General features: G+C 37.8%; 1 protein-coding gene across 2 annotated transcripts in view; it reads left to right on the top strand.

Annotated features, from left to right (window-relative positions):
- Positions 1-13: 13 nt before the first annotated feature.
- LOC123561419 (uncharacterized) overlaps positions 14-26,862 on the top strand; it is a 51,473-nt gene continuing 24,624 nt past the window's right edge. The window contains exons 1-7 of one of the 2 annotated variants that reach the window (XM_045353783.2): positions 14-53; positions 7,977-8,032; positions 11,021-11,338; positions 14,224-14,407; positions 16,196-17,220; positions 22,664-22,859; positions 24,173-24,391. In XM_045353783.2, the coding sequence (XP_045209718.2) occupies positions 8,003-8,032; positions 11,021-11,338; positions 14,224-14,407; positions 16,196-17,220; positions 22,664-22,859; positions 24,173-24,391 (1,972 nt within the window). In that variant the 5' untranslated portion in view covers positions 14-53; positions 7,977-8,002. The remainder of the gene's footprint in view (positions 54-7,976; positions 8,033-11,020; positions 11,339-14,223; positions 14,408-16,195; positions 17,221-22,663; positions 22,860-24,172; positions 24,392-26,862) is intronic. The other variant, XM_045353782.2, reaches the window with a different exon arrangement.

Consider the following 26,862-nt stretch of genomic DNA (forward strand, 5'->3'; position numbering starts at 1 on the left):
TATTTCTCCCAACCGAGACTTCACGAGCTGAAATCCTGCCGCTTTACACTTTGGTAATTTTGTCTAATTTTATTTGAATACGGCAAGTTTTAAAAGCTGAAAACTTTGCTGTTATACTGTATTTATACTAATCTTCAAAATGATATATGATGTTTACAGGGAAATCATGGTATAATTCCGGATTTTAAGCGTTTGTTTGAAAATGTCGCGGTTTTCTTGACCTATTTTCCGGACGCCATTTTATTTCGGACACAAGGGCACAAAGCAATATCATTTAAATTCGTTTGGCAGGTCAGTCTGGCATTTTTAGTAAATGACACTCCTTGCATTTTACTTATAACTATGAATGCTGAGTTCTTATTGAGATGAAGGTTTGGAAATATTTCAAGAAAACACTTTGAAAATAGGAAGTGTCTAGAAGTCCAATGTAATTTGGTAGATCAGCTCAGTTGGTAGAGCACCTGACTTGAAAGCAGGGGTCGTATATTCGAGGCTTACACTGGGTAGATGATTTTCTCACCAAAAAATACAACATTGGGTACTAGGTAAATTGTCTACGTAAATTGGGAATTGTGGGCTACAGTGGCCAGGTTATGTAGAGCATGCTGTATTTGCAGGGGCTATTCTGTGTTGGAAACGGAAAAATTGATGCCTCGCTCTGCAATTCCACTGTAACGGAAGGCTACGTGGTCAGTTATATAGCGCATGCGGTATTTGCAGAAGTTATTTACTCTGTTGGAAGCTGAACAGTTGATGCCTCGCTCTTTGATTCCACGATAAGGATTAAGCCTTCAAAATTAAAGTGAGGAGGAGTGTAGTGATTTGAAGCTTCTGGTTAACCAGAAGCGGATTAACATCGGGTTGTCTTTAATTATAGACACCGTGTCTGCTTTTATACAGTTCCTGCCAGTACTGTTTACCCACTGACTGATTTAGGTAACTTCCACTGAACCAAACATGAGACTTTTCATAACCCTCATGTTCCTATTCATAATCATTCTTGGTTTTAGGTTAACAGCACAATACCAGATCCCAGACTTGGTCAGCACCAGCAATATTACAGGTTTGTTAGTGAGAGTCCAAACCAAGAATGCCATTGTCAACCACACCATTAGATCTGTTAAGGGCAGGAGTAGGCCTGTCCTAGGTAAAACGACCCTGGTATTTTTACACTGCTTGTTGGTCTGTCAATGCCCAGATATTGAACTAAATCCTGGACCCAGTACTTCCAAATCGCAATACTTATGTGGTCACTGTGAAGAGGAAGTCACTTGGACCCAGAAGGGCATTCTGTGCGACACCTGTGAACAATGGTACCACACAGACTGTCAAGGTATCGGAGACAGCACGTATGATCGTCTTTCTGACTCAAGGTTTGCCTGGCACTGTCAATACTGTGGACAGGCGAACTATTCCTACTCCCTAATTGAATCCCTTGACTCCCTTAATGATAGTAACAAATACTCCCAATTAGATTATAGTTCTACCATTTTAGATGCGAGTCACCGACCAGATCGGTCAGTTAGGTCACTCTCAGATACCCCAAATTTCAAACCCTCCCCAAAAGATACTTCTGCTCCCAAAACAAAGGTCAAAAAACCCTCCAAAGTCAAACATGACAAAAGCGAGAGGATAACCATTCTTAATATTAACTGTAGGTCCATAAAAAATAAAATCCCAGATCTCCATCAATTAATACAACAGGTCAAACCAGATATCATCTCTTGTACGGAAACCTGGTTGAAACCAGATATCCAAACCTCTGAAATCTTCCCCAAGGACCTAAACTTCCAGGTTTTCAGGGATGATAGAACCTCAGGCCAGGGAGGAGGTGTCCTTACTGCAATCTCCAAACACCTCATTTCTCAAGAACAACCTGAACTGAAAACCAACTGCAACCTGTCCTGGGCGAAAATTACTATCAAAGGGGCCAAGGATATATACATTGGCACATACTATAAGCCCCACGAAAATGATGAGGACTCCCTCACAGAGTTATGGTCATCCCTTTCTAAAGTACCCCAAGACAGTACAATTTGGTTACTCGGTGACTTCAATCTACCTGATATAGATTGGTCATCTGAGGCCCCCAAGTCCAAATGCAGATTCAAGGAAATGTATGAGGACTTCATTGATAGGATAAATTCCTTTAATCTACAGCAAATGGTCAAGATCCCAACCAGAAATGAGAATATTCTGGACCTGTTCCTCACTAACTTCCCTTCCCTAGTTCAATGTACTAAAACAATCCCTTGTCTAGGTAAATCTGACCACGACATTGTTTTCCATGAAATCAACATAAAGATAGGCCGTCCCCTCCAGCCCAAAAGGTCAATAAAATGCTTTAACAAAGCAAATTGGGATGATTTCAAAAGGGACCTATCAGAGTTTGGAAAGAAATTCGCTGATTCTGACCACTCTGACCCCGCCTCAGATTGGAATCTGTTCAAAGATGAACTAAATCGACTTAGTTCTCTACACATTCCAACTAAAACTACTAAGACACGCTGCGACCTCCCATGGTTAACTCCCAAGATCCTTAGGCAAATCCGCAAGCGTGATAAAATGTACACTAAATTGAGGAAATCCAACCAATCCCCATGTAAAAGTAACATCTTCAAAGCCCTTAAATATAGCATCCAAAAACAGCTAAGGAACTCATACTGGTCTTATCTAGAATCAGTCATATTCATGGACGATTCACAACCAGGTAAAAATAAGAAATTCTATTCCTTCATAAAACATAAGAAAACAGAAAATTGTGGTGTAACACCTCTTAAGCATGAGGGTCTAACATATACTGACCCTGCCACCAAGGCCAATATACTAAATAGGCAATTTGAGTCGGTCTTCTCAAAACCACAACCACTCAGTTTGAAGCAACTCTGCAAAAAAGTTACTACAAACACTTCAGCACCCAACATGCCCATGATCTCCGTTACAGAAGAGGGTGTTGATAAACTCCTGCAGGGGCTCTCTCCAAACAAAGCCTCTGGCCCAGATGAACTCTCACCAAGAGTTCTAAAAGAGCTACACCACGAGATAGCGCCCATCCTTACAATTATATTTAGGTCATCCCTGGAAACTGGCTGTGTCCCGCCAGATTGGAGAAGTGCAGTTGTCGCCCCTGTTTATAAGAAAGGCCCGAAATCCAAGGCCAGTAACTACAGGCCAATATCTCTCACCTGCATAGCTTCCAAATTATTGGAACACATTCTAGTCTCCAACATCATGACACATTTTGACAATAATGACCTCTTAAGCCAGTACCAGCATGGCTTCAGATCTAAGCATAGCTGTGAATCACAACTGATCAGCTTTACACAAGAAGTTTACGACAACCTTGAGCAAGGTCAACAAACAGATGTAATAGTAATGGATTTTAGTAAAGCATTCAACAAGGTTGATCACAATAAATTGATATTTAAACTTAATGAGCTGGGTGTCCACCCTCTGGTATCACAGTGGATAAAGTCATTTCTGAAGGGTCGAACCCAAAGAGTAGTTGTAGACGGCTGCACTTCTGACACCCTGCCTGTCCTGTCGGGTGTCCCTCAGGGATCCGTCCTAGGGCCCTGTCTCTTTCTGGCTTACATTAATGACCTACCAGATTCTATTAGAAGTAAGGCAAGACTGTTTGCAGATGATACCATAGTATACCTTACAGTCAAGTCCTCATCTGATGCCCAAACACTACAAAAAGATTTGTACGCCCTTGAAAAGTGGGAACAGGACTGGTCAATGGAATTCAATCCAGACAAGTGTGAGGTGCTGAGAATTACTCGCAAACGAAACCCTGTCATGTTACCTTACACCCTGCATGACAAGGAACTGAAATCTACCGATACCGCTAAATACTTAGGTGTTACACTAACTAAAGACTTAAACTGGTCTGAACATATTAATACTATTTCCTCTAAAGCAAACAACTCTCTTAAATTCATCAAAAGAAATGTTCAGACAACAAACAAAAAGGTCAAAGAGAAAGCCTATAACACCTATGTCCGTCCACAACTCGAGTATTGCTCATCCATCTGGCACCCCTGGCAAAAGTCCCTCTCATACAAAGTCGAAAAAGTGCAAAGATCAGCTGCACGGTTTATCTTTAACGACTATAAATATACAAGCAGTGTAACCCAGATGATTAACACCCTAAACTGGCAAACTTTAGAACAACGGCGCATACAATCTTCTCTCATCTATTTTTACAAAATCCGAACAAATCATGTATGCGTCGACCATAACCATCTAACTCCGACCAGAAACCTGAACTACCTAATTCCACAGTCCCGTACTCAATACCACATGAATTCCTTCTTCCCCCGTACAATCAGACTATGGAATGGCCTTCCCCAATATGTACAGTCCAGCCCCAGCCTCAACATATTTGCTGAGCGGCTGGCCACTGTACATCTGCAGTAACTTCCTTCACTATGTTTTTTAACTTAGCACCTGTAGTAATTTTTATTCTTTGCACCTAATGAGTTTTCTCATTTTTAACACTGCCCAGACAAGCGCCTTCCAGTCATAATCGTTAATGATTGTTGGAAGTATCATGTAGATGTAGATGTAGAAGCCCGGTTAGCTCAATTGTTAGAGCACCTTACTTGCAAGCAGGGGGTCGTGTTTGAGTCCTACACTGGGTAGATGATTTTCTCACCAAAAAATACAACACCAGTAAGGTAGCTTAATCGGATAGGGTAGTTTGCCTAAGAGTCAGGCATGTTAAATCTTTGGCATTTGCATGCTGTTGCCCTGTCATGCTGTGCTGCCGTAGCCAAGCATGATGTATTTTGTAATATTACAGGTGCAATTTCATTCAGATATTGAATTGTATTTCTCAGGAATCCATACACTTTTGTCCCAAAGTCAAACACATTCACCCTTGAGTCATACATTTCAGACAAGCTTGCCTACTAGTAAAGCCACATTACTATATATACGTACGTATTCAGTTTAGAATGTATGATAAATACATTGCTCTACAGGGCTTCCATTAGAATTCAATTTCATGGAGTCAGGACTGCCTAACATTCAGATTTTGGAGTCCCTCTTATATTTTCTTGGAGTCCTACGTAGTATCACTTTGTACATTGACCTTCAATATCATCATCATCATCATTACTATCATCATCATATCTAATTTGTTCAAAACAATGTGTAAAGTAATAGAATAAAAGGACCACTAGAATGATTAGAAAACATTTTATTTAACAAAAAATATTTTATTGTTTTATTATACCTATAGCAACAGTCAGCATTTTATTAAAATCAACAGACTTACTGTTGTTCAGCTACATAACGAAAATCCACTTTAAAAAATCTAAAGTACACTTTATTTGGAGTAGAATTATGTCAAATTACGTCATTCACCTGGCAATACTCAACCAGTTAACTTTCATCTCGCATCAAAGAAAATCAATAAAGGAAAATTTTGCCGACACCTCCCTTTGAAGCCACGTGCTGGTGTCATCAAAATGTGTCAAAGATATCAGTTCTTAATAGGAGAAAAATTGAATGTTTTGTTTGTTTTTTTTTCTCTAAAAAATACTGTAAAAATAGGATTTATCATTCACGAAAATCCAAAGTAAGTAGCAAATTTATTACCGATCGAAAAAAATGTTTTAATTTAAACTGGATGTGAAATGTCATTTGCTAGAAGAAAATAGTTACTTGCTGAGGTTTTTTGTGCCAAAATTATTGATATATTTTCCACAATTAGTTGCTTTGATTAGTTTCGGGGGCGGAGATAATCACGTCATTCAAGTGAAGTTACGTCACGGTGTATTTATTTTGTCATCCTTTGAAAATATCGGAAGTCCTCGGTACGCCTATGACTTAGTGTATTGGCGTACAGATAATAATTTTTGGCGTATTTTACGCCGGAACGCCGCTTATTGGAAGCCCTGGCTCTAGGTATAAGACCATGGTACCTTTATATCCACCCACTCTAAGTTATGCACCTATTATGTTTGAGCACTTTAGCAGTAAAAAGGTTAGTATTGCTTGAACAGGATCCTACATATGGGTTTGAGATTGACGAAAACATTAATAAGCGAAGAAAATACCCATATAAGTCAGGGCTCCGGAAATTTTGATAACTCAATCGGTCCGAAACGAAAATCCTGACATCGGCGCTACCCCACCCACCGCATTCCCAATATTACATATTTTGTAAAGCGTGATAGGGTAAAGAAATAAGCATGTCATGCATTAAAACTGAGTTACCAGTCACCGCGCGTTACCATACAATGAAGACAGTTATTCAGTGTTATGTGTGATCGTTACTTTGTTTAAATTTCGATGTTTTTCCGAGATAATACGAGGCATTGACACCGTGTGCGTAACTAGTCTAAAAGCCAACGCACGTGACTTCGATACCGTATACACGGCAGATACTTTGTGATGTTTTTTCATTCTTTGACGGAATCCTATAAAATACAATGCGTCAAAGTGAGTTACACGACACATATTCTCTGCTAAACAGCCTCAGTATTTAAAGAATACTCTGCCGCGGACCGAATGTGTACGTTATTTGAACGCTGAGATCGAATTTCCCGCATGTATAGTACCAAAACGTCACGCGGGTTGGCCACGGATATTTCATTTCACTTACGTTGTACTTCAATAAGCAACTACATTTTATAAAGTTATATGTTCTCTTCTGATGTAAACAAAATTTCATTTTGAAACGTTTTTTAAAAGACCGATTTGATAAACAGTGCCACTCCGGTTTTCTTTATCATTCGTGGTTGCCCGTCCATTTTTTTCTTTTTTGTACAGTCGGGTTGCAAAGACGATTTTCTGCATTTGTTTCAACTGGAGCCCCAACAAATGAATCATGTAATTTTTTCAAATCAAGTGATTATAAAAATTATTTTTATCGGTTTTCCGTGTGATGTCTCATTAAATCAAAGACCTGTAATGTACATTTTATTAAATGCAGCGACCATTTGTTTGTTACCGTGATCAAACATAGCCTTCTGAAATAAACCATCCGTCGGATTCTAAATAAAAGAAGTGGATCCCCGTCGAAATGATTTGGATCCAGTCAGAAACGTTAGGAAACCAGTCAAAAATGTTTAATACACCGCAGTCAGCTGTCTGCAAACATTAAAGGATGTGCCGCGTGAGCACTGACTGCGTCACACGCTAATTACGGACCGATTATCAAAGTGACTATCAGACCGATTGACACGTTTATTGATTAGCTGAAGGTGTGACCAACAATTTCCTACTTGGCAGGTGATCGTGTATTGAGATATCAGACCGAAATTTATACTTTTCTCCATTTTTACGGGACCGATATTTTTCGTTTTTTCACTTCACGAATCGGTCTGAAAAGTCAAAAATCGGTCCAAAACCGACAAACAGGCAAATTTCCGAAGCCCTGGTCATAATATATTGTATTCAAGATCAGCAAGCTCACTTTTAAACTATACAAACTATGATGATTAAATTTAAAGATGTCAAAAATAACACAATCATCATGTATGTTTGTGTGACAGATGAGATCATGATGGCTTCATGTCTGCGTGCAATTTTTTCAATTACATGTACAGTGTTAAAGTTTGGCAGGTGTGTATGAAGTGACTACAAATTCCTCCCTCCTTACGTAGCTAGAATTCCGGTTGTGTTAGGAGGCATGAGGGTTGTTACAAATTTCATTACTTCTCATGAATATACTCAGTCAAACCGAGTCTGCTAAATTATATTGCTTGGCTGAATTCTATGCTTCCTAAGGATCTTTTCACAGATTTTATTGAGCATTAATTTCATTCAGTCTTAACCATCCACATTGTGTCGGTTCAACTGTATGAACCCAGACTAGTTTTTGCCAGTTATGTGCAAGTTCAGATTACTGTGAAATGTAAAAATTGTCTTTCAATTAAAGTATCGTAAATTAAGTAAAAATTTGACTTTTTAGTAAGTTATGACTGGCATGTTTTTATTTATTTTTTATAATTTATTTATAGTTACAGGTACTGAAGAAACAACAATCATGGCAAGGGGGAGGAAGAGGGCAAAAGCTGTAAGACATAATATTTTTTGATAAACATTTATTTTGTTTCTTGTGTCAAACATTATACGCATATCATTGTTACGTTTTAATTTCACTGTCCTGAAATCATCCAGTTTTGCAATTAGCAACTTTATCATCAGATTTCTAACAAAGATTGATATGGGACAAGTTTATTTCTGTTTTTATTCTTTTAAAAAAGTCATTCTACATTTGTAAATTAACAAAGGTACATTGTATTTTAGAATTCTATAGATTTTAATGTTTTGGACACCTGTAATAGGTTACTGATTTTAGTCTGAACATTTTTAGCTCATCTGATTTATCACTTGAGCGGTTGTCAGCGTCGGCGTCTGCGTCAGCGTTGCCTGGTTAAGTTTTATGTTTAGGTCAATTTTTCTCCTAAACTATCAAAGCTATTGCTTTGAAACTTGGAATACTTGTTCACCATCATAAGCTGACCCTGTATAGCAAGAAACATAACTCCATCTTGCTTTTTGCAAGATTTATGGCCCCTTTTGTACTTAGAAAATATCAGATTTCTTGGTTAAGTTTTATGTTTAGGTCAACTTTTCTCCTAAACTATCAAAGCTATTGCTTTGAAACTTGGAATACTTGTTCACCATCATAAGCAGACCCTGTACATCAAGAAACATAACTCCATCTTGCTTTTTGCAAGATTTATTGCCCCTTTTGGACTTAGAAAATCAGTTTTCTTGGTTAAGTTTTATGTTTAGGTCAGCTTTTATCCTAAACTATCAAAGCTATTGCTTTAAAACTTGCAACACTTGTTCACCATCATAAGCTGACCCTGTACAGCAAGCAACGTAACTCCATCCTGCTTTTTGCAATAATTATTGCCCCTTTTGGACTTAGAAAATCATTTTCTTGGTTGAGTATTATGTTTAAGTCAACTTTTCTCATAAACTATCAAAGCTATTGCTTTAAAACTTGCAGCAGTTTTTCACCATCATAAGTGGACACTGTACATCAAGAAACATAACTCTATCCTGCTTTTGCAAGAATGATGGCCCTTTTTAGACTTAGAAAATCATGGGTAGGACAATATTTCTATTACACAAAAAAAATCAGATGAGCGTCAGCACCCGCAAGGCGGTGCTCTTGTACTTTAGATATACTTATCATATTTCCTTTTGATTTATAACTGTCATCTTCAAATAACTTACATTTGTCCTATAAACCAACATTAAGTCTACTAGAAAAATGAAACAGGAAATGGTGTAAATGGTGCAGGAATATTCATAAAGGATAAAATATACATTGTCTGGGCATTCATAACTTTATCATGACATCACAGTACATAAAGGGTTCTAATTGACCAATCAGAGAGCTGCATTTTCGAGTACCTGCCAGTTTCCACTTGGGTATAATGAAGTATATTTACAATGAAAATATAGTGACTTTAGAAATAAATATCACACTATTTTAGAAGTCAAAACTTTGAAGTTTCCTTGAAATATTATATCGATTTAATACCTTTTTTTTAGTTAAAAGTTTGAGATTTTACACAGGGAGTCTATGATAAAGTCCGAGTAAAATGTAATCATTACCCAAGTGAATTAAGTATCATTCCGCAATGTTTTGGACATGTTAAAATTATGAATTGGGTATTCCAAGGCCTTCGCAGCAAACTACAGTACTTTGAAATGTTAACAAGTGTCTGTTGTAAAACAGAATTTTGTGATTATTCCCCAACCACCCCTACCTCCAGTAAGGAGGCGCATACAGGAGTCATCATTTCAGTGCATGCATCCATGCATCTTTTATAACTCCTGAAGGGATGGGGGGATTGACTTCATTTTTGGTATACAGGTATATAATCATAAAATAAGATTGAGAAGATCTTTTTTTACAATTCACTGAATGAAATGTTTGCCAGAGTTATGGCCCTTTCTTGACTTTAAATGCAGCAAAATCTTGATGTTGGTTTAATAACTCTTGAAAGGACGAACTGATTCAGTTCCTTTTTTAGATAGGTACATGATTATAAGATATAGACCACGGTTGAATTTAGTTAAAACTCACCAATTTTTGGTGGAGTTATGTCCCCTTTTCCGCACAAAATTTGGTTGTTCAGTGCATTAATGTTTATTCTAACACGACCAGCAAATAACCTACATACATGTAGAGCAAAATCTATCTCTGGTTATTCTGCAATAAACCACTCGCGTGCAATGACATCATCCGATCCAGCTGCATAGCACGGTCGATAAAAGTAGTTAACATTTTATTCTAACACTGTTGTACTAGTATGTCTTGTTAGAATCGAAATGAAATAATATATCACTCAGGCCTACGGCCTTCGTGATATATTCTTACGCATAAGAACTCAAAACTCGGGTTATTCTACGATAAACCACGTTTGGGAACTAATTCTTTAAGTAGACAGGTATGTGATAATAAATTACAGGTATTATGTAGTCAGTTCTAGCTTAATCTTTCTCTCAGCGGATTTTCCGAAAAAATTTGAGTTGTATTTTATCAGAACTTTGAACCTTTTTACTTTAGAAAACTTGAATTTCTTTGTTATTTTGTGAATTTGATAGAAAATAGGTGTTGTGTGATCATTAACATTTAAACGGGATTAGAAGATGCATTTGGTAATGAAAAATGGTGGCCACTGACTGCATAAGTAGGTGGCCATTTAAGGCAGTCATATTTTGTTGGGGATAGTTCTACATGACCATTAATGGAAGGGGGGCACTTTGGAAGGTGACTGTTAGCACAAGTTGAACTGTACATTTTGAACCTTTATTGTTTCTTTTATTATTAGTAGGCGAGCTTAGAAAGAAGGCCAAGAACCTTAACTCTTTCCTGTATATATGCAGCATGGGAAGTGCATGCAGATGAGCATTGGCACCTGCAGGCGGTGTTCTTGTTAAGTAATGTTGACACCCTTGAATGAAGTCATGTTGTTACATAAACCGTCTATCTAGAGTTTGTATTAATCTGACATGTTTTTAATTTTTCTCACATTAGACTAAGAAGACAACAAGTCGAGCCACATCCGGAAGTGGAAGTTTGAAGGTTAAAATGAAACCTCCACAGAAGAAACGTGCTGCTATTAAAATGAAGTTACAGAAGGTCAGTAAACGACGCGCTTCTTCCTCAGAGGAGGAGGAGGAGGTAGCAGAAGTCAAGCGACCCAACACACCACCACGCAAACAAAAGATCCAGTATGGAGCTTACACTACCGAGAACTTGATCGCCGCAGTGAAAGCAGTAAAAGAGGAAGGAATGTCTACATATAAGGCTGCTGAGCTTTATGGTGTACCCAAGTCTACTATATATGATAAGGTATAATATAAGAAACAATAAATGCACACAAACTGGGGCTGCTATATATGTATATTCTAGATATATCTTTTACTACAATGCTAATTATGTCTCCCCCAGGAGACATATTGTTTTTGCCCTGTCCGTCCGTCCTTCCGTCCGTCCATCCGTCTGTACGTCACACTTCATTTCCGAGCAATAACTGGAGAACCATTTGACCTACAACCTTCAAACTTCATAGGGTTCTAGGGCTGCTGGAGTAGACGACCCCTATTGTTTTTGGGGTCACTCCGTCAAAGGTCAAGGTCACAGGGGCCTGAACATTGAAAACCATTTCCGATCAATAACTAGAGAACCACTTGACCCAGAATGTTGAAACTTCATAGGATGATTGGTCATGAAGAGTAGATGACCCCTATTGATTTTGGGGTCACTCCGTCAAAGGTCAAGGTCACAGGGGCCTAAACATTGAAAACCATTTCCGATCAATAACTAGAGAACCACTTGACCCAGAATGTTGAAACTTCATAGGATGATTGGTCATGAAGAGTACATGACCCCTATTGATTTTGGGGTCACTCTGTCAAAGGTCAAGGTCACAGGGGCCTGAACATTGAAAACCATTTCCGATCAATAACTAGTGAACCACTTGACCCAGAATGTTGAAACTTCATAGGATGATTGTACATGCAAAGTAGATGACCCCTATCGATTTTAGGGTCACTCCAGTAAAGGTCAAGGTCACAGGGGCCTTAACATTGAAAACCATTTCCGGTCAATAACTTGAGAACCACTCGACTCAGAATGTTGAAACTTAATAGGATGATTGGTCATACAGAGTAGATGACCCCCAAACGATTTTGGGGTCACTCTGTGAAAGATCAAGGTCACAGGGGCCCGAACATTGAAAACCATTTCCGGTCAGTAACTTGAGAACCACTTGACCCAGAATGTTGGATGTTTGGTCATGCAGAGTAGATGACCCCTAACGATTTTGGGGTCACTCTGTGAAAGGTCAAGGTCACAGGGGCCTGAACATTGAAAACCATTTCCGGTCAGTAACTTGAGAACCACTTGACCCAGAATGTTGAAACTTAGGATGATTGTTCATGCAGAGTAGATGACCCCTAACGGTTTTAGGGTCACTCTGTTAAAGGTCAAGGTCACAGGGGCCTGAACGTGGAAAACCATTTCCAGTCAATAACTTTAGAACCTCACGACCCAGAATGTTGAAACTTAATAGGATGATTGTTCATGCAGAGTAAATGATTCTTATTGTTTTTGGGGTCACTCCGTTAAAGGTCAAGGTCACAGGGGCCTGAACATTGAAAACCATTTCCGGTCAATAACTTGAGAACCACTCGACCCAGAATGTTGAAACTTAATAGGATGATTGGTCATACAGAGTAGATGACCCCCAAACGATTTTGGGGTCACTCTGTGAAAGATCAAGGTCACAGGGGCCCGAACATTGAAAACCATTTCCGGTCAGTAACTTGAGAACCACTTGACCCAGAATGTTGGATGTTTGGTCATGCAGAGTAGATGACCCCTAACGATTTTGGGGTCACTCTGTGAAAGGTCAAGGTCACAGGGGCCTGAACATTGAAAACCATTTCCGGTCAGTAACTTGAGAACCACTTGACCCAGAATGTTGAAACTTAGGATGATTGTTCATGCAGAGTAGATGACCCCTAACGGTTTTAGGGTCACTCTGTTAAAGGTCAAGGTCACAGGGGCCTGAACATGGAAAACCATTTCCAGTCAATAACTTTAGAACCTCACGACCCAGAATGTTGAAACTTAATAGGATGATTGTTCATGCAGAGTAAATGATTCTTATTGTTTTTGGGGTCACTCCGTTAAAGGTCAAGGTCACAGAGGCCTGAACATTGATAACCAGTTCCGATCAATAACTTGAGAACCACTTGACCCAGAATGTTGAAACTTCATAGGATGATTGAACATGCAGAGTAGATGACCCCTATTGATTTTGGGGTCAGTCTATTAAAGGTCAAGGTCACAGTGGCCTGTTCATGTAAAATCATTTATTGGAAATAACTTGAGAACCACTTGACCTACAATGTTGAAACTTAATAGGATGATTGGACATGCAGAGTAGATGACCCCTATTTATTTTGAGGTCACTTGATCAAAGGTCAAGGTCACAGGAGCCTGAACAGTGACTTGAGAACCACTAGGCCAAGAGTGTTGAAATTTAGCAGGATGACTGGACATGCCAAGTAGATGATCCCTATTGCAGCCAACCATCAGTGCCTCTTCGACTTTCGCTCCTGACCCCTATTGACTTCTTGCCTATAGGACTTTGCATTGGGGGAGACATGCGCTTTTTTACAAAAGCATTTTCTAGTTTTGTTGGATTTTTCATTTGTTGCATTTATATATAGTAAGGCCATAAAAATATGTATATTCAGGGTTACTTAACAACATGAAAATAGGGTAGGCAATTTTTTTTCAATTCTTAGTTATATATCAAGTCATTGAAATGTGAATATAGCTTAAATCAAACTTCTGGATATCCACAGAATTTTTGTCAAGATAAAAAATTTGATGGTGCGGGGCATAATGAAAGTCGGTAAAGGTAAAAGGGTCAGGTAACTCTAAATAGTTATACAGGTATCTTTTCCTGGCCTTACTGGTAAATGCATTGTATCATATAATAGCTGTACTGTTATTAGGTTCAATTGCATTTATTTACCCACTGATCAAGTTAATTGATTTGCTAAGATTCATAATGTGGACTTAAAGCATTGCTTTTAAAGAGGTCAAACATTTGTTAGGGATGTTAAATGTTTTTGTTTAAAACTAAATGAATTATAAATACAAGTTAGAGACAGTTGAAGCTAGTTTCAGTGAAATCAATCAAATCAATGTACTATTTTAAGGCCCAGGGAGATGCAAGTTTGTTGTTTCAAAGAAAAGGTCCAGAGCCGTTGTTGACATACGAAGATGAGAAGAAGCTGGTAGACTATCTGCTACAAATGTCATCACTCGGCTACATGTTTTCTATCTCAGAACTCAGGAATCTGGCATCAGAATTGGCTGTTGAGAAAGGGAAACTGTGTGAAGGTAAGTATATCAAAAAAGAAAGAGCCAGTTACAATTTTGAAAGTGGCAAAATTTGGATGGATCATGCAAAGAAAGTCTTACCTGGCCATTTTCCTGTAGATGCTTTTTAAATGCATTGAAGTGCAAAGAAGGCATCTTTAAAAACAAACTTTATCTCTTCTAGTTATCATGGGATTTAGCAGTGTGTCAGTATTATGATTGTGCGAGAGTTTCAGATCTGTCTTATTTTATACCACATTTGATCAAAGGAGAAGATAGGCTGAGTAAAGTTTGATCTTCATTTTGTTTAATATTATGTTTTATCAAGACATCTTTAAATTGTTTTGATATTTTCATCCGTGTCAGAATTGTCTGACATGTATGTTTGGGAGAGTTTTTTATCACCTTAAGAACATAATAATAAGGGGTTATTTTGCCCACACATTGATGGGTTGGGGGGCTGGGGAGGCATATAGCGTTGCTGCTATCTGTATGTACATACAACCCGAAATCTTGTGACTATTTTTACCACTGTTATGGCCCTTTGATGGTTTTTCTATATAGAATATAGAGAAAATATTGGAAGGATATATACTTTAAAGTTTCACAGATGAAGGACCTTGATGTTAAGATGACAATACATAATGGACTTTTTTCTATGGCTATTTTTTCTAGAATTGTGGCCCTTTCGTAATTTACAAAGTAGGCCATAGTGAAGGAATTTGGTGCTTTCAACTCCTCATACACTTTTTATACGCTGGTCTGAAAGACAGAAGGTATTATGGGAATGGGTGGGTGGCGTCCACAAACTTTATCCGGAGCATTTCTTTCTCATGCATGGAGGGGATTTGATGTAACTTGACACAAATGTTCACTATCATGAGACTGAGTTGTCATGCACAAGAACCAGGTCCCTAGGTCTAAGGTCAAGGTCACATTTAGAGCTCAAAGGTCAAATTCAAGAATGACTATCTGAAGCATTTCTTCTTCATGCTTTGAGGGATTTTGATGTAACTTGGCAAAAATGTTTACACCATGTGACGTGTGCAAGAACCAGGTCCCTAGGTCTAATGTCAAGGTCACACTTTGAAGCCAAAGGTCAGATACAAGAATGACTTAGTCCGGAACATTTCTTCTTCATGCATGGAGGGATTTTGATGTAATTTGGCAGGAATGGTCACCACCATGAGACAGAGTGTCTTATGCAAGAACCAAGTCCCTAGGTCTAATGTCAAGGTCACACTTAGAGGTCAATGTCAAATTCAAGAATGACTGTCTGGAACATTTCTTCTTCCTGCATGGAGGGATTTTGATGTAACTTGGCACAATTATTCACCATCATGGGACGGACTGTCTTGCGCAAGAACCAGGTCCCTAGGTTTAAGGTCAAGGTCGCACTTAGAGGTCAAAGGTCAGATACAAGAATGACAGCGTAACATGCTCTCCACGTGTGTATTTTGTGACTATGTTACCCTTGTTTAGGAATGGATTCAAAGTACCTTATCTGAATATGACCATAAAGGATTTGGTAGTATGTAGGGGCATTCTATGGACACAATTTTAGTTATTCCTGATATAAACCTAAGTAAGAAATTTAATTAAAAAAAAATATTTTCATTTGTAATAAAAAAAAACTTATTTTTCAACGCTAGTGGCAAACCAGTGTGAGATAAAATTTTATGTGTTGATATTATTATGTTCTAAAACTTTGAATGGGCACAGGTGATGTAAGTTTTTATTGAAATCATGCGAAGTGCAACATAAAAGATAAACACTATGATAGAAGAACAGTTGTATTCTATTTTTCAGGCACACTTCTGTCTCCAAGATGGCATAAGAGCTTTAGAACAAGATGGCCTATCTTGAACGAGAAAGTTTTTGGAGAATTCCGCACATGTGTCCGAACCAAAAAGAAGGAACCTGCTAGTCCAAAAAGAAAAACATTAGAAACATTTGAATTTGAGGAAGACGGTGAGCAGATTCAGATTTCTACCCTGGCAGACGAGGCAGATGTCTGTTTATCAAATTACTTCACAGAATTACACATGTTGCTAGTGAAGTATGAGCTTCTGGATAAACCGCAGAGGATTTTCTGTCTGGACGAAGTAGCGATACAGTATGAGTCTGGACATCCAAAAGCTCGACCAATCAAAGCACTTAAGAGTCAGTTAGGGTCAAGGACAGAGACAACTGTTGTCAGTTTGATTGGATGTGGGAATGCATTGGGTAACTCTTTACCTCCGTTCCTTATCTACCCTGGGTATAGAATGGATTCAGATCTTTTGAAAGGCAAATATCCTGGTGTACAGGGTACAATGACAGAAAATGGCCTTACTGATTACACCACCATGAAATATTATCTTGAGAAACACTTTATTGAATATGCTCTTCTCGGAATGAAGAAGACGCCGCCAGTAATTGTCCTCTATGATGGTACCAAGTCAAAAGTTAATCCAGATACCATCGCCTGGGCAAAGAACCACAACATCATTCTGTTTGTCCTTCCACCAAACTCATCAAGCTTGACATATCCTATAGAGAAAGGATGTTTCCGCCACTTCAAAGACCATTTCATCACCCAGACAAGGATATTTCGAGAGATGTATAATGTGGAGACAATCACCAAGAAGGCTATCTGTAAAATTGTGTCAGAAGCTTACCCATTAGCCATGTCAGTCAAGAATCTTGTGGATATGTTTGATGATGCAGGAATATTTCCGTATAAACCATCAATAGCACTGTGTGATGAGATTAGAAATGAGAGGTTTGAGAGGAAATTAAAAGTAAAATCCATCAAGAAAAGACCCCCTGGTATGAGAGATAAAGGTGTTCAGGTGAGTGATATGTCTTGCTTTTTTGTGTATGACTTTTATTCCTTCCTGTTTTTACTTTATTTAATATACACTTACTGGAAGTATCAAGTATAATATTCAATTATAGACAAATGTTAAGGTCACTATATATTATGTAGTTTAGTTTTCCTGTCAGAAAGCAATATGTCCTTGTTCAATATTACTTTCGGACAGGTCAGTGTAACCACATATTGACTGAAGCTAAGTCTATGGTTATACAAATTATTGTTTACAAATAATGCTATAACACTACATGCTTACAGTGCAGCAGTCCTTACCAGTTTCTCAAGTTACTGTTGTTTTTAACATACCTATGTGTGCAGCACTTTCAGACTAATCAAATGAGCATGTCGTAGAAAGGTATATAATGTTAAACGTAAATGATTTAAAGCTAGATTTCTGCTTTTGGCAACACTCTTTGTGATTTTAAGTCTTACACTGGCCATGAATTTAAAGAATACATTTTGAAATGGAGAATGAGGTCTGGTAATGTAGTTAAGATAAAGCTGCATTATTCAACACCCTTTTATTAGCTCACCTGTCACATAGTGACAGGGTGAGCTTTTGTGATCGTCCGTCGTCCGTCCACAATTTCTTGTCTGCACGATAGAGGTTTCATTTATAATTTTATTTTAACCAAACTTGCACACAACTTGTATCACCATAAGATCTCGGTTACTTTCTTGAACTGGCCAGATCCCATTATGGATTCTAGAGTTATGGCGCCTGAAAGGGCCAAAATTAGCTATTTTGACCTTGTCTGCACAATAGCAACTTTATTTATGATTTGATTTTTACCAAACTTGCACACAACTTGTATTACCATAAGATCTCGGTTCCTTACTTGAATTGGCCAGATTCCATTATGGGTTCCAGAGTTATGGCCCCTGAAAGGGCCAAAATTAGCTATTTTGAACTTGTCTGCACAGTAGCAGCTTCATTTATGATTTGATTTTTACCAAACTGGCACACAACTTGTATCACCATATGGTCTCGGTTCCTTTCTTGAACTGGCCAGATTCTATTATGGGTTCTAGAGTTATGGCCCCTGAAAGGGCCAAAATTAGCTATTTTGACCTTGTCTGCACAATAGCAGCTTCATTTATGATTTGATTTTAACCAAACTGGCATACAACTTGTATCACCATAAGATCTCGGTTCCTTTCTTGAACTGGCGAGATTCCATTATGGGTTCCAGAGTTATGGCCCCTGAAAGGGCCAAAATTAGCTATTTTGACCTTGTCTTCACAGTAGCAGCTTTATTTATGATTTGATTTTTACCAAACTTGCACACAACTTGTATCACCATAAGATCTTGATTCCTTTCTTGAACTGGCCAGATCCCATTATGGGTTCCAGAGTTATGGCCCCTGAAAAGGGCCAAAATTAGCTATTTTGACCTTGTCTGCACAATAGCAGCTTCATTTATGATTCAATTTTAACCAAACTTGCACACAACTTGTATTACCACAAGATGTTGGTTCCTTTCTTGAAGTGGCCAGATTTCTTCATGGGTTCCAGAGTTATGGCCCCTTAAAGGTCCAAAATTGGCTATTTTGGCTTTTGCAGCCATATAGAGACTTCATTTATGGTTTTATTTGATACAAACTTCCAAAATAACTTCAACAACAATAATTCTTGGATTCCATGACAGATCAGATCCAAGTGTAGGTTCAGAGTTATTTTATATCTGATTATCTCCCCTGATTGTAATCAAAATGGATTTATATCAGTAAGTACTTATAGTACTTATTTGAAATTTCATTATTGTCATTAGTTGGACTGAGCCAATCAGGGTAGATAACTATGGACAGATTTTATTTCAAATTACCTCCCTTTATTTCAAATTAAAATGGGTATATCTCCGTAACTAATGAAGATACTGATCGGAAATTTCATTTATGTCAACAGATTTATTTGGCAGATCCTTCTTTTCTTCACTTACAATAATTTTTTTTAGCTCATCTGATTTTTTGAAAAAAAATGATGAGTTATTGTCATCACTTGAGCGGTTGTCGGCGTCGGCGTCGGCGTCGGTGTCGGCGTCGGCGTCTGCGTCGGCGTTGCCTGGTTAAGTTTTATGTTTAGGTCAGCTTTTCTCCTAAACTATCAAAGCTATTGCTTTGAAACTTGGAATACTTGTTCACCATCATAAGCTGACCCTGTATAGCAAGAAACATAACTCCATCTTGCTTTTTGCAAGATTTATGGCCCCTTTTGTACTTAGAAAATATCAGATTTCTTGGTTAAGTTTTATGTTTAGGTCAACTTTTCTCCCAAACTGTCAAAGCTATTGCTTTGAAACTTGGAATACTTGTTCACCATCATAAGCTGACCCTGTACAGCAAGAAACATAACTCCATCTTGCTTTTTGCAAGATTTATTGCCCCTTTTGGACTTAGAAAATCAGTTTTCTTGGTTAAGTTTTATGTTTAGGTCAGCTTTTATCCTAAGCTATCAAAGCTATTGCTTTAAAACTTGCAACACTTGTTCACCATCATAAGTTGACCCTGTACAGCAAGAAACATAACTCCATCCTGCTTTTTGCAAGATTTATGGCCCCTTTTGGACTTAGAAAATATCAGATTTCTTGGTTAAGTTTTATGTTTAGGTCAACTTTTTCTCTTAAACTATCAAAGCTATTGCTTTGAAACTTGCAACACTTGTTCACCATCATAAGCTGACCCTGTACAGCAAGCAGCGTAACTCCATCCTGATTTTTGCAATAATTATTGCCCCTTTTGGACTTAGAAAATCATTTTCTTGGTTGAGTATTATGTTTAAGTCAACTTTTCTCATAAACTATCAAAGCTATTGCTTTAAAATATGTCTGTAAATCTTCCGAAGGGAAGTATAGTACAAATCTGTGTTGAAATTTTACTCTTTATTTCGAATTTTCGGACACTTGTCCTTTTTCAAGAATATGGAAATATTGCTTTAAAACTTGCAACAGTTTTTCACCATCATAAGTGGACACTGTACATCAAGAAACATAACTCTATCCTGCTTTTTGCAAGAATGATGGCCCTTTTTAGACTTAGAAAATCATGGGTAGGACAATATTTCCATTACACAAAAAAAATCAGATGAGCGTCAGCACCCGCAAGGCGGTGCTCTTGTTTTAATTACTTCCCTTTTACGTTACTATAAATAGCTTATTTTTAGTAACTTTTTAGCTCACCTGTCACAAAGTGACAAGGTGAGCTTTTGTGATCGCGCGGTGTCCGTCGTCCGTCGTGCGTGCGTGCGTGCGTCCGTCCGTCCGTAAACTTTTGCTTGTGACCACTCTAGAGGTCACATTTTTCATGGGATCTTTATGAAAGTTGGTCAGAATGTTCATCTTGATGATATCTAGGTCAAGGTCGAAACTGGGTCACGTGCCTTCAAAAACTAGGTCAGTAGGTCTAAAAATAGAAAAACCTTGTGACCTCTCTAGAGGCCATATATTTCACACAATCTTCATGAAAATTGGTCAGAATGTTTACCTTGATGATATCTAGGTCAAGTTTGAAACTGGGTCACGTGCCATCAAAAACTAGGTCAGTAGGTCTAAAAATAGAAAAACCTTGTGACCTCTCTAGAGGCCATATATTTATAAGATCTTCATGAAAATTGGTCAGAATGTTCACCTTGATGATATCTAGGTCAAATTCGAAACTGGGTCACGTGCCTTCAAAAACTAGGTCAGTAGGTCTAAAAATAGAAAAACCTTGTGACCTCTCTAGAGGCCATATACTTCATGAGATCTTCATGAAAATTGGTCAGAACGTTCACCTTGATGATATCTAGGTCAATTTTGAAACTGGGTCACATGCCATCAAAAACTAGGTCAGTAGGTCAAATAATAGAAAAACCTTGTGACCTCTCTAAAGGCCATATTTTTGTGGGATCTGTATGAAAGTTGGTCTGAATGTTCATCTTTATGATATCTAGGTCAAGTTCGAAACTGGGTCACGTGCGATCAAAAACTAGGTCAGTAGGTCTAAAAATAGAAAAACCTTGTGACCACTCTAGAGGCCATATATTTCATGAGATCTTCATGAAAATTGGTCAGAATGTTCACCTTGATGATATCTAGGTCAAGTTCAAAAGTGGGTCACATGCCGACGAAAACTAGGTCAGTAGGTCAAATAATAGAAAAACCTTGTGACCTCTCTAAAGGCCATATTTTTCATGGGATCTGTATGAAAATTGGTCTGAATGTTCATCTTGATGATATCTAGGTCAAGTTCGAAACAGGGTCATGTGCGGTCAAAAACTAGGTCAGTAGGTCTAAAAATAGAAAAACCTTGTCACCTCTCTAGAGGCCATACTTGTGAATGGATCTACATAAAAATTGGTCAGAATGTTCACCTTGATGATATCTAGGTCAAGTTTGAAACTTGGTCATGTGCCTTTAAAAACTAGGTCAGTAGGTCAGATAATATAAAAACCTTGTAACATCTCTAGAGGCCATACTTTTCATGGGATCTGTATGAAAGTTGGTCTGAATGTTCATCTTGATGATATCTAGGTCAAATTTTAAACTGGGTCAACTGCGGTCAAAAACTAGGTCAGTAGGTCTAAAATTATTAAAATCTTTTGACCTCTCTGGAGGCCATATTTTTCAATGGATCTTCATGAAAATTGATCTGAATGTTCACCTTGATGATATCTAGATCATTTTTGAAACTGGGTCACGTGCGGTCAATAAACTAGGCCAGTAGGTATCAAAATAGAAAAACCTTGTGACCTCTCTAGAGGCCATATTTTTCATGAGATCTTCATGAAAATTAGTGAGAATGTTCACCTTGATGATATCTAGGTAATGTTCAAAACAGGGTCACATACCTTTGAAAACTAGGTCAATAGGTCAAATAATAGAAAAACCTTGTGACCTCTCTAGAGACCATATTTTTCAATGGATCTTCATGAAAATTGGTCAGAATTTTTATCTTGATAATATCTAGGTCAAGTTCAAAACTGGGTCACATGAGCTCAAAAACTAGGTCACTATGTCAAATAATAGAAAAAACGACGTCATACTCAAAACTGGGTCATGTGGGAAGAGGTGAGCGATTCAGACCATTATGGTCCTCTTGTTTATTATTGGCTGTAGGGAAAAACCGAGACCACTTTTCTGTGGTATAACACGGATGGTACCTCTAATTTGTAGGTGTATTTTGACATATCTGTACCTTGTAAGAATTTGTTTTTGTTTTTGGTTAAATTTCTTCCCTTTTTTGTTACTGTCCTTTGGACTTAGATATTTTTTCTGAGGACCTTCTTGTCCTCAAGTGCAATGATAACAGGTGAGCGATATAGGGCCATCATGGCCCTCTTGTATGATTTTCACATGTATCAGAATATTTTTTTATTGTTTTGTATTTTTGTTCTTCATACTAGTAGTTAAGTTTATTGTAATACTGTAAGTGACAATTTTCAGATAAATTTGCGTGATGAAGGTCAGATAAAGTTGATAAAGTCAGGCAGACGTAGGATTGTGAGGCAGGAAGACCCGACAGTGACTGATGTAGATTCCACACTAACGTTCCTGAGAGACAAGAAGATACAGAAAATGTTAGAGGGTAACACAGGAATACGACCAGTGAAAGAAGAATCTGATTATTCTGACTCAGAAGGTACGTATTGAAAATATACAAATAACATTTATAAAGACTCTGCCTATAGTAATCTCACAATAACCATCTGTCTGTCATTCTGTCTGCCCATCTGTTCTAGTGTATGTCTGTTCCTCCAGGCCTGTTCATGTGGTTAAGTTGTTTTGGCCATAACTTTTTCACCTGTATCCTGAATTAATTCTATTAGATAGACTATTGGTAGAGCATTCGCTTTGAGTGCGGGAAGTCATGGGTTCAATCCCGGCTGTGTCATACAAAAGACGTGAAAAATGGTACCAGTAGCTCCCTTTCTTGGTGTTCAGCATTAAAAAAAGGGAAACTGGTTTCTCTTCTCTCATACCCTCATGGCGATGGATTCCATCAGGAATGAGGTGTCATGAGTGATTAATATAAGTTATAGAACTTTCTTCACATTCATCCTAAAATAAATTATGTATAAACTAATGTTTCAAGAATGCGCTTTGTTTTTTTCTGGCTACAAGCTGAAGGTTTGAAAAAAGTAAAAATACTGACACTAAGACACTTGTAATATGTACAGATTAGAAGCATTAAGTTATGCTTAAATATTTCTATCAAATATTTGCACTGAATGGTCAGCAGTCTGTAATGTGAGTATAAAGCTATTGTAGAGATGTTTGGGTATTTTTAGGAAATTGATTCTAGCATGACTAAATTGAACATATGATTCCTTTGTGTTTCTGTTTGGGTTTACATTATTGGCTGAAATATGAAAAAAAATAATTTTTTAGTGTATCAAAAGGGGGATGCGGAACATTCCTTTTGAGCCAGGAATAACTTTTTTTTTATAAAGAAAAAACCCATTCATTTCTTGCAATGTCAATAGGTCACAAAACTGCAGTGAGAAGTTGTGAGGTTCATCATTTGGGTGAGGCACATGTTCTGCTACGGATTTAACAGCAGGCAGTGTGTCTGAAAGTCATTCGTCCTCCATCTGATTCATGTGGAGAGTCAATCAGCTTCTTGCAGGGAACAAATACTGGTACAGTGTCCAGAAACACTGCTTTGGTTAACTGACACTGCTGTTAAATAGGACTCAAGTAAAAATGATCAAGGACTGTGAAGTCATTAATATTTGCAGAGAAATAAATTTTTTGAGGATTTTTTGTTTCATCAGTCATCTGTGACATGAAATATAAATGGACAGATAAAATTCCTGTTTACTTAATCTTCAAAACTGGAAATCTGTGAATTCATATCCACAATAAAAAGGCTAAAATCACAAATTTTTATGCCCACTACATTAAAGGATTTCACAGGATTCATATAATATTGTTAGAAATTGTGTTTCATAGAGGAGTTTGAAGATGATGTAGAGATGGATATGGATGACCAGGGTGAGATTCAACCGCCATCAAGTTCCTACTACATGATGCAGAATGGTGGACATCGTCAGCAAATGCAGCCTGTGAATCGTACAGTGCATGTCGTCCAGAATGCTGGTCATGGTGATTCCAGTCAAACGTCAGTTTCTCAGGGTTACAAGATAGATCATAGTAGCAGTATACAACAGAGTAAGTCAGGACTGCATTGTTACAGTTGGATGCTTAAAGTGACTAACCCATATATTTTAGGTGTACCGTAATAACTTGAATATATTATGCTAGGGTGTATATTACGCACCCCCGATCTTGTATCATAATCTCGGGGAAAAATCATATCATTAGAATATAATATGCATCGAAAATCAGCCCTGAGAATTTTGTTTACAACTGGCCATTTTTTCGGCTTGTGTAATGACGACTTTGCATAAAATCGCTCTTGCATCAATTTTACAGTTACTTTGAGAACATGACACTTTCTCAAACTGCCAACACCTTCTAAGCAAGCTTTATACGTGCAGACAACATTTCATAATTACATCCACATCAAAGGAGAAGTTAATTTGCATGTTTATTTAACAATGTATGATAGACTGAATTGATCAGTAATTATTGGCTTGGAATACAGAAATAACAAAGAAGCCGTTTTAATTGCATTTTATTTGAACAACTTCTGACAGAAAAACCTATTTTTCGCAAACTGCAAAATTTTTGCACTTCACATGAAGGTTTTAATAACTCTACTGTCCCAGCCATAGCTATTGAATATGTAAGACAATTTACCGACTTTGTGAACACATTCCTGCTTAAATTATTAATTACATCTTGGAAAATAAGAAAAGAAAACAGGCAATTAAAAGCAACATTTTCATATGGCACTGTACCTTCTTTTAGACACAGCCGAAAGGGCTCTTCAATAGGAGGTGCAAATAACGTAAACAGCAGACAGCTAAATGACAAAAATGTCCAATTTTCTGCTATATTTACATGCAATCTAGCTAAGAAAAATACGTTTGTGTATATATTACGCACCTCTTTCTTAAAATGAAAAAAATTGTGAAAAAAATGCGTAATATATTCAAGTTTTTGCAGTAAATAATTTCTTGCAAAAATCCATAAAAACTGAATAGGCAGATAGTGACTAGTGGTACAAACTTATTGACATAAGATTTTTGTTAGATATTCTTACAAATACAAAAAAATATTGTGCAGAAGGTAGTAAACCATAGCATTGCTTTTGAAATAATGCCGAAGATTAACATTATTCTTGCATTTTTATGCCCCCGAAGGGAGGCATATAGTTTTTGAACGTCGGTCTGTCGGTCTGTCAGTCTGTCCGCATTTTTCGTGTCCGGTCCATATCTTTGTCATCGATGGATGGATTTTCAAATAACTTGGCATGAATGTGTACCACAGTAAGACGACGTGTCACGCGCAAGACCCAGGTCCGTAGCTCAAAGGTCAAGGTCACACTTAGACATTAAAGGTTATTGCATTGATGGGCGTGTCCGGTCCATATCTTTGTCATCGATGGATGGATTTTCAAATAACTTGGCATGAATGTGTACCACAGTAAGACGACGTGTCGCGCACAAGACCCAGGTCCGTACCTAAAAGGTCAAGGTCACACTTAGACATTAAGGGATAGTGCATTGATGGGCGTGTCCGGTCCATATCTTTGTCATCGATGGATGGATTTTCAAATAACTTGGCATGAATTTGTACCACAGTAAGACGACGTGTCGCGCACAAGACCCAGGTCCATATCTCAAAGGTCAAGGTCACACTTAGACATTAAGGGATAGTGCATTGATGGGCGTGTCTGGTCCATATCTTTGTCATCGATGGATGGATTTTCAAATAACTTGGCATGAATGTGTACCACAGTAAGACGACATGTCATGCGCAAGACCCAGGTCCGTAGCTCAAAGGTCAAGGTCACACTTAGATGTAAAAGGTTTTTTTTCATGATAGTGCATTGATGGGCGTGTCCGGTCCATATCTTTGTCATTCATGCATGGATTTTAAAATAACTACGCATAAATGTGTGACACAGTAAGACGATGTGTCCCGCGCAAGACCCAGCTCCGTAGGTCAAAGGTCCTAAACTCGAACATCGGCCATAACTATTCATTTAAAGTGCCATCGGGGGCATGTGTCATCCTATGGAGACAGCTCTTGTTCCCAATATCTTACTTTAATTTTCACTTACTTTATCATTTTTCAATGACATACATACATTCTATGCCAGACTTGGTGGACATGAACATGTTGAAAATTTTCACCCCAACTGTGAATGAGTAGCGTTAATATTTAGTGTAGGTACTTAAAAAAATTGAATGATATTACAACGAAGGGCTAAGTAAAATTCTCATTCATTGTGGACCAGTAAGGGACAATTGGTAAATTACCTGTTCTCTGTAATTATGTAGAGACCGTACCATAGCTTTTCACATACTTTGATTTTTCAAACTAAAGTGATTTTTACAAATTCACCGGTTACGATAAAAAATGTAAACAAAACACTGTATATAATCTTTGAAATGTATGAATGACACTCTATCTTAGTCATAATACCGATTAACAGTGAATGCTAATGACTTCATGTGTTGCAGAAAGGTATTTAGTTTGTAACTGTAATTCCCCATCAATTGAAATCCTCC

This window comes from Mercenaria mercenaria, chromosome 10, assembly GCF_021730395.1.
Source record: "Mercenaria mercenaria strain notata chromosome 10, MADL_Memer_1, whole genome shotgun sequence".
In the NCBI taxonomy this organism is placed as follows: Eukaryota; Metazoa; Mollusca; class Bivalvia; order Venerida; family Veneridae; genus Mercenaria; species Mercenaria mercenaria.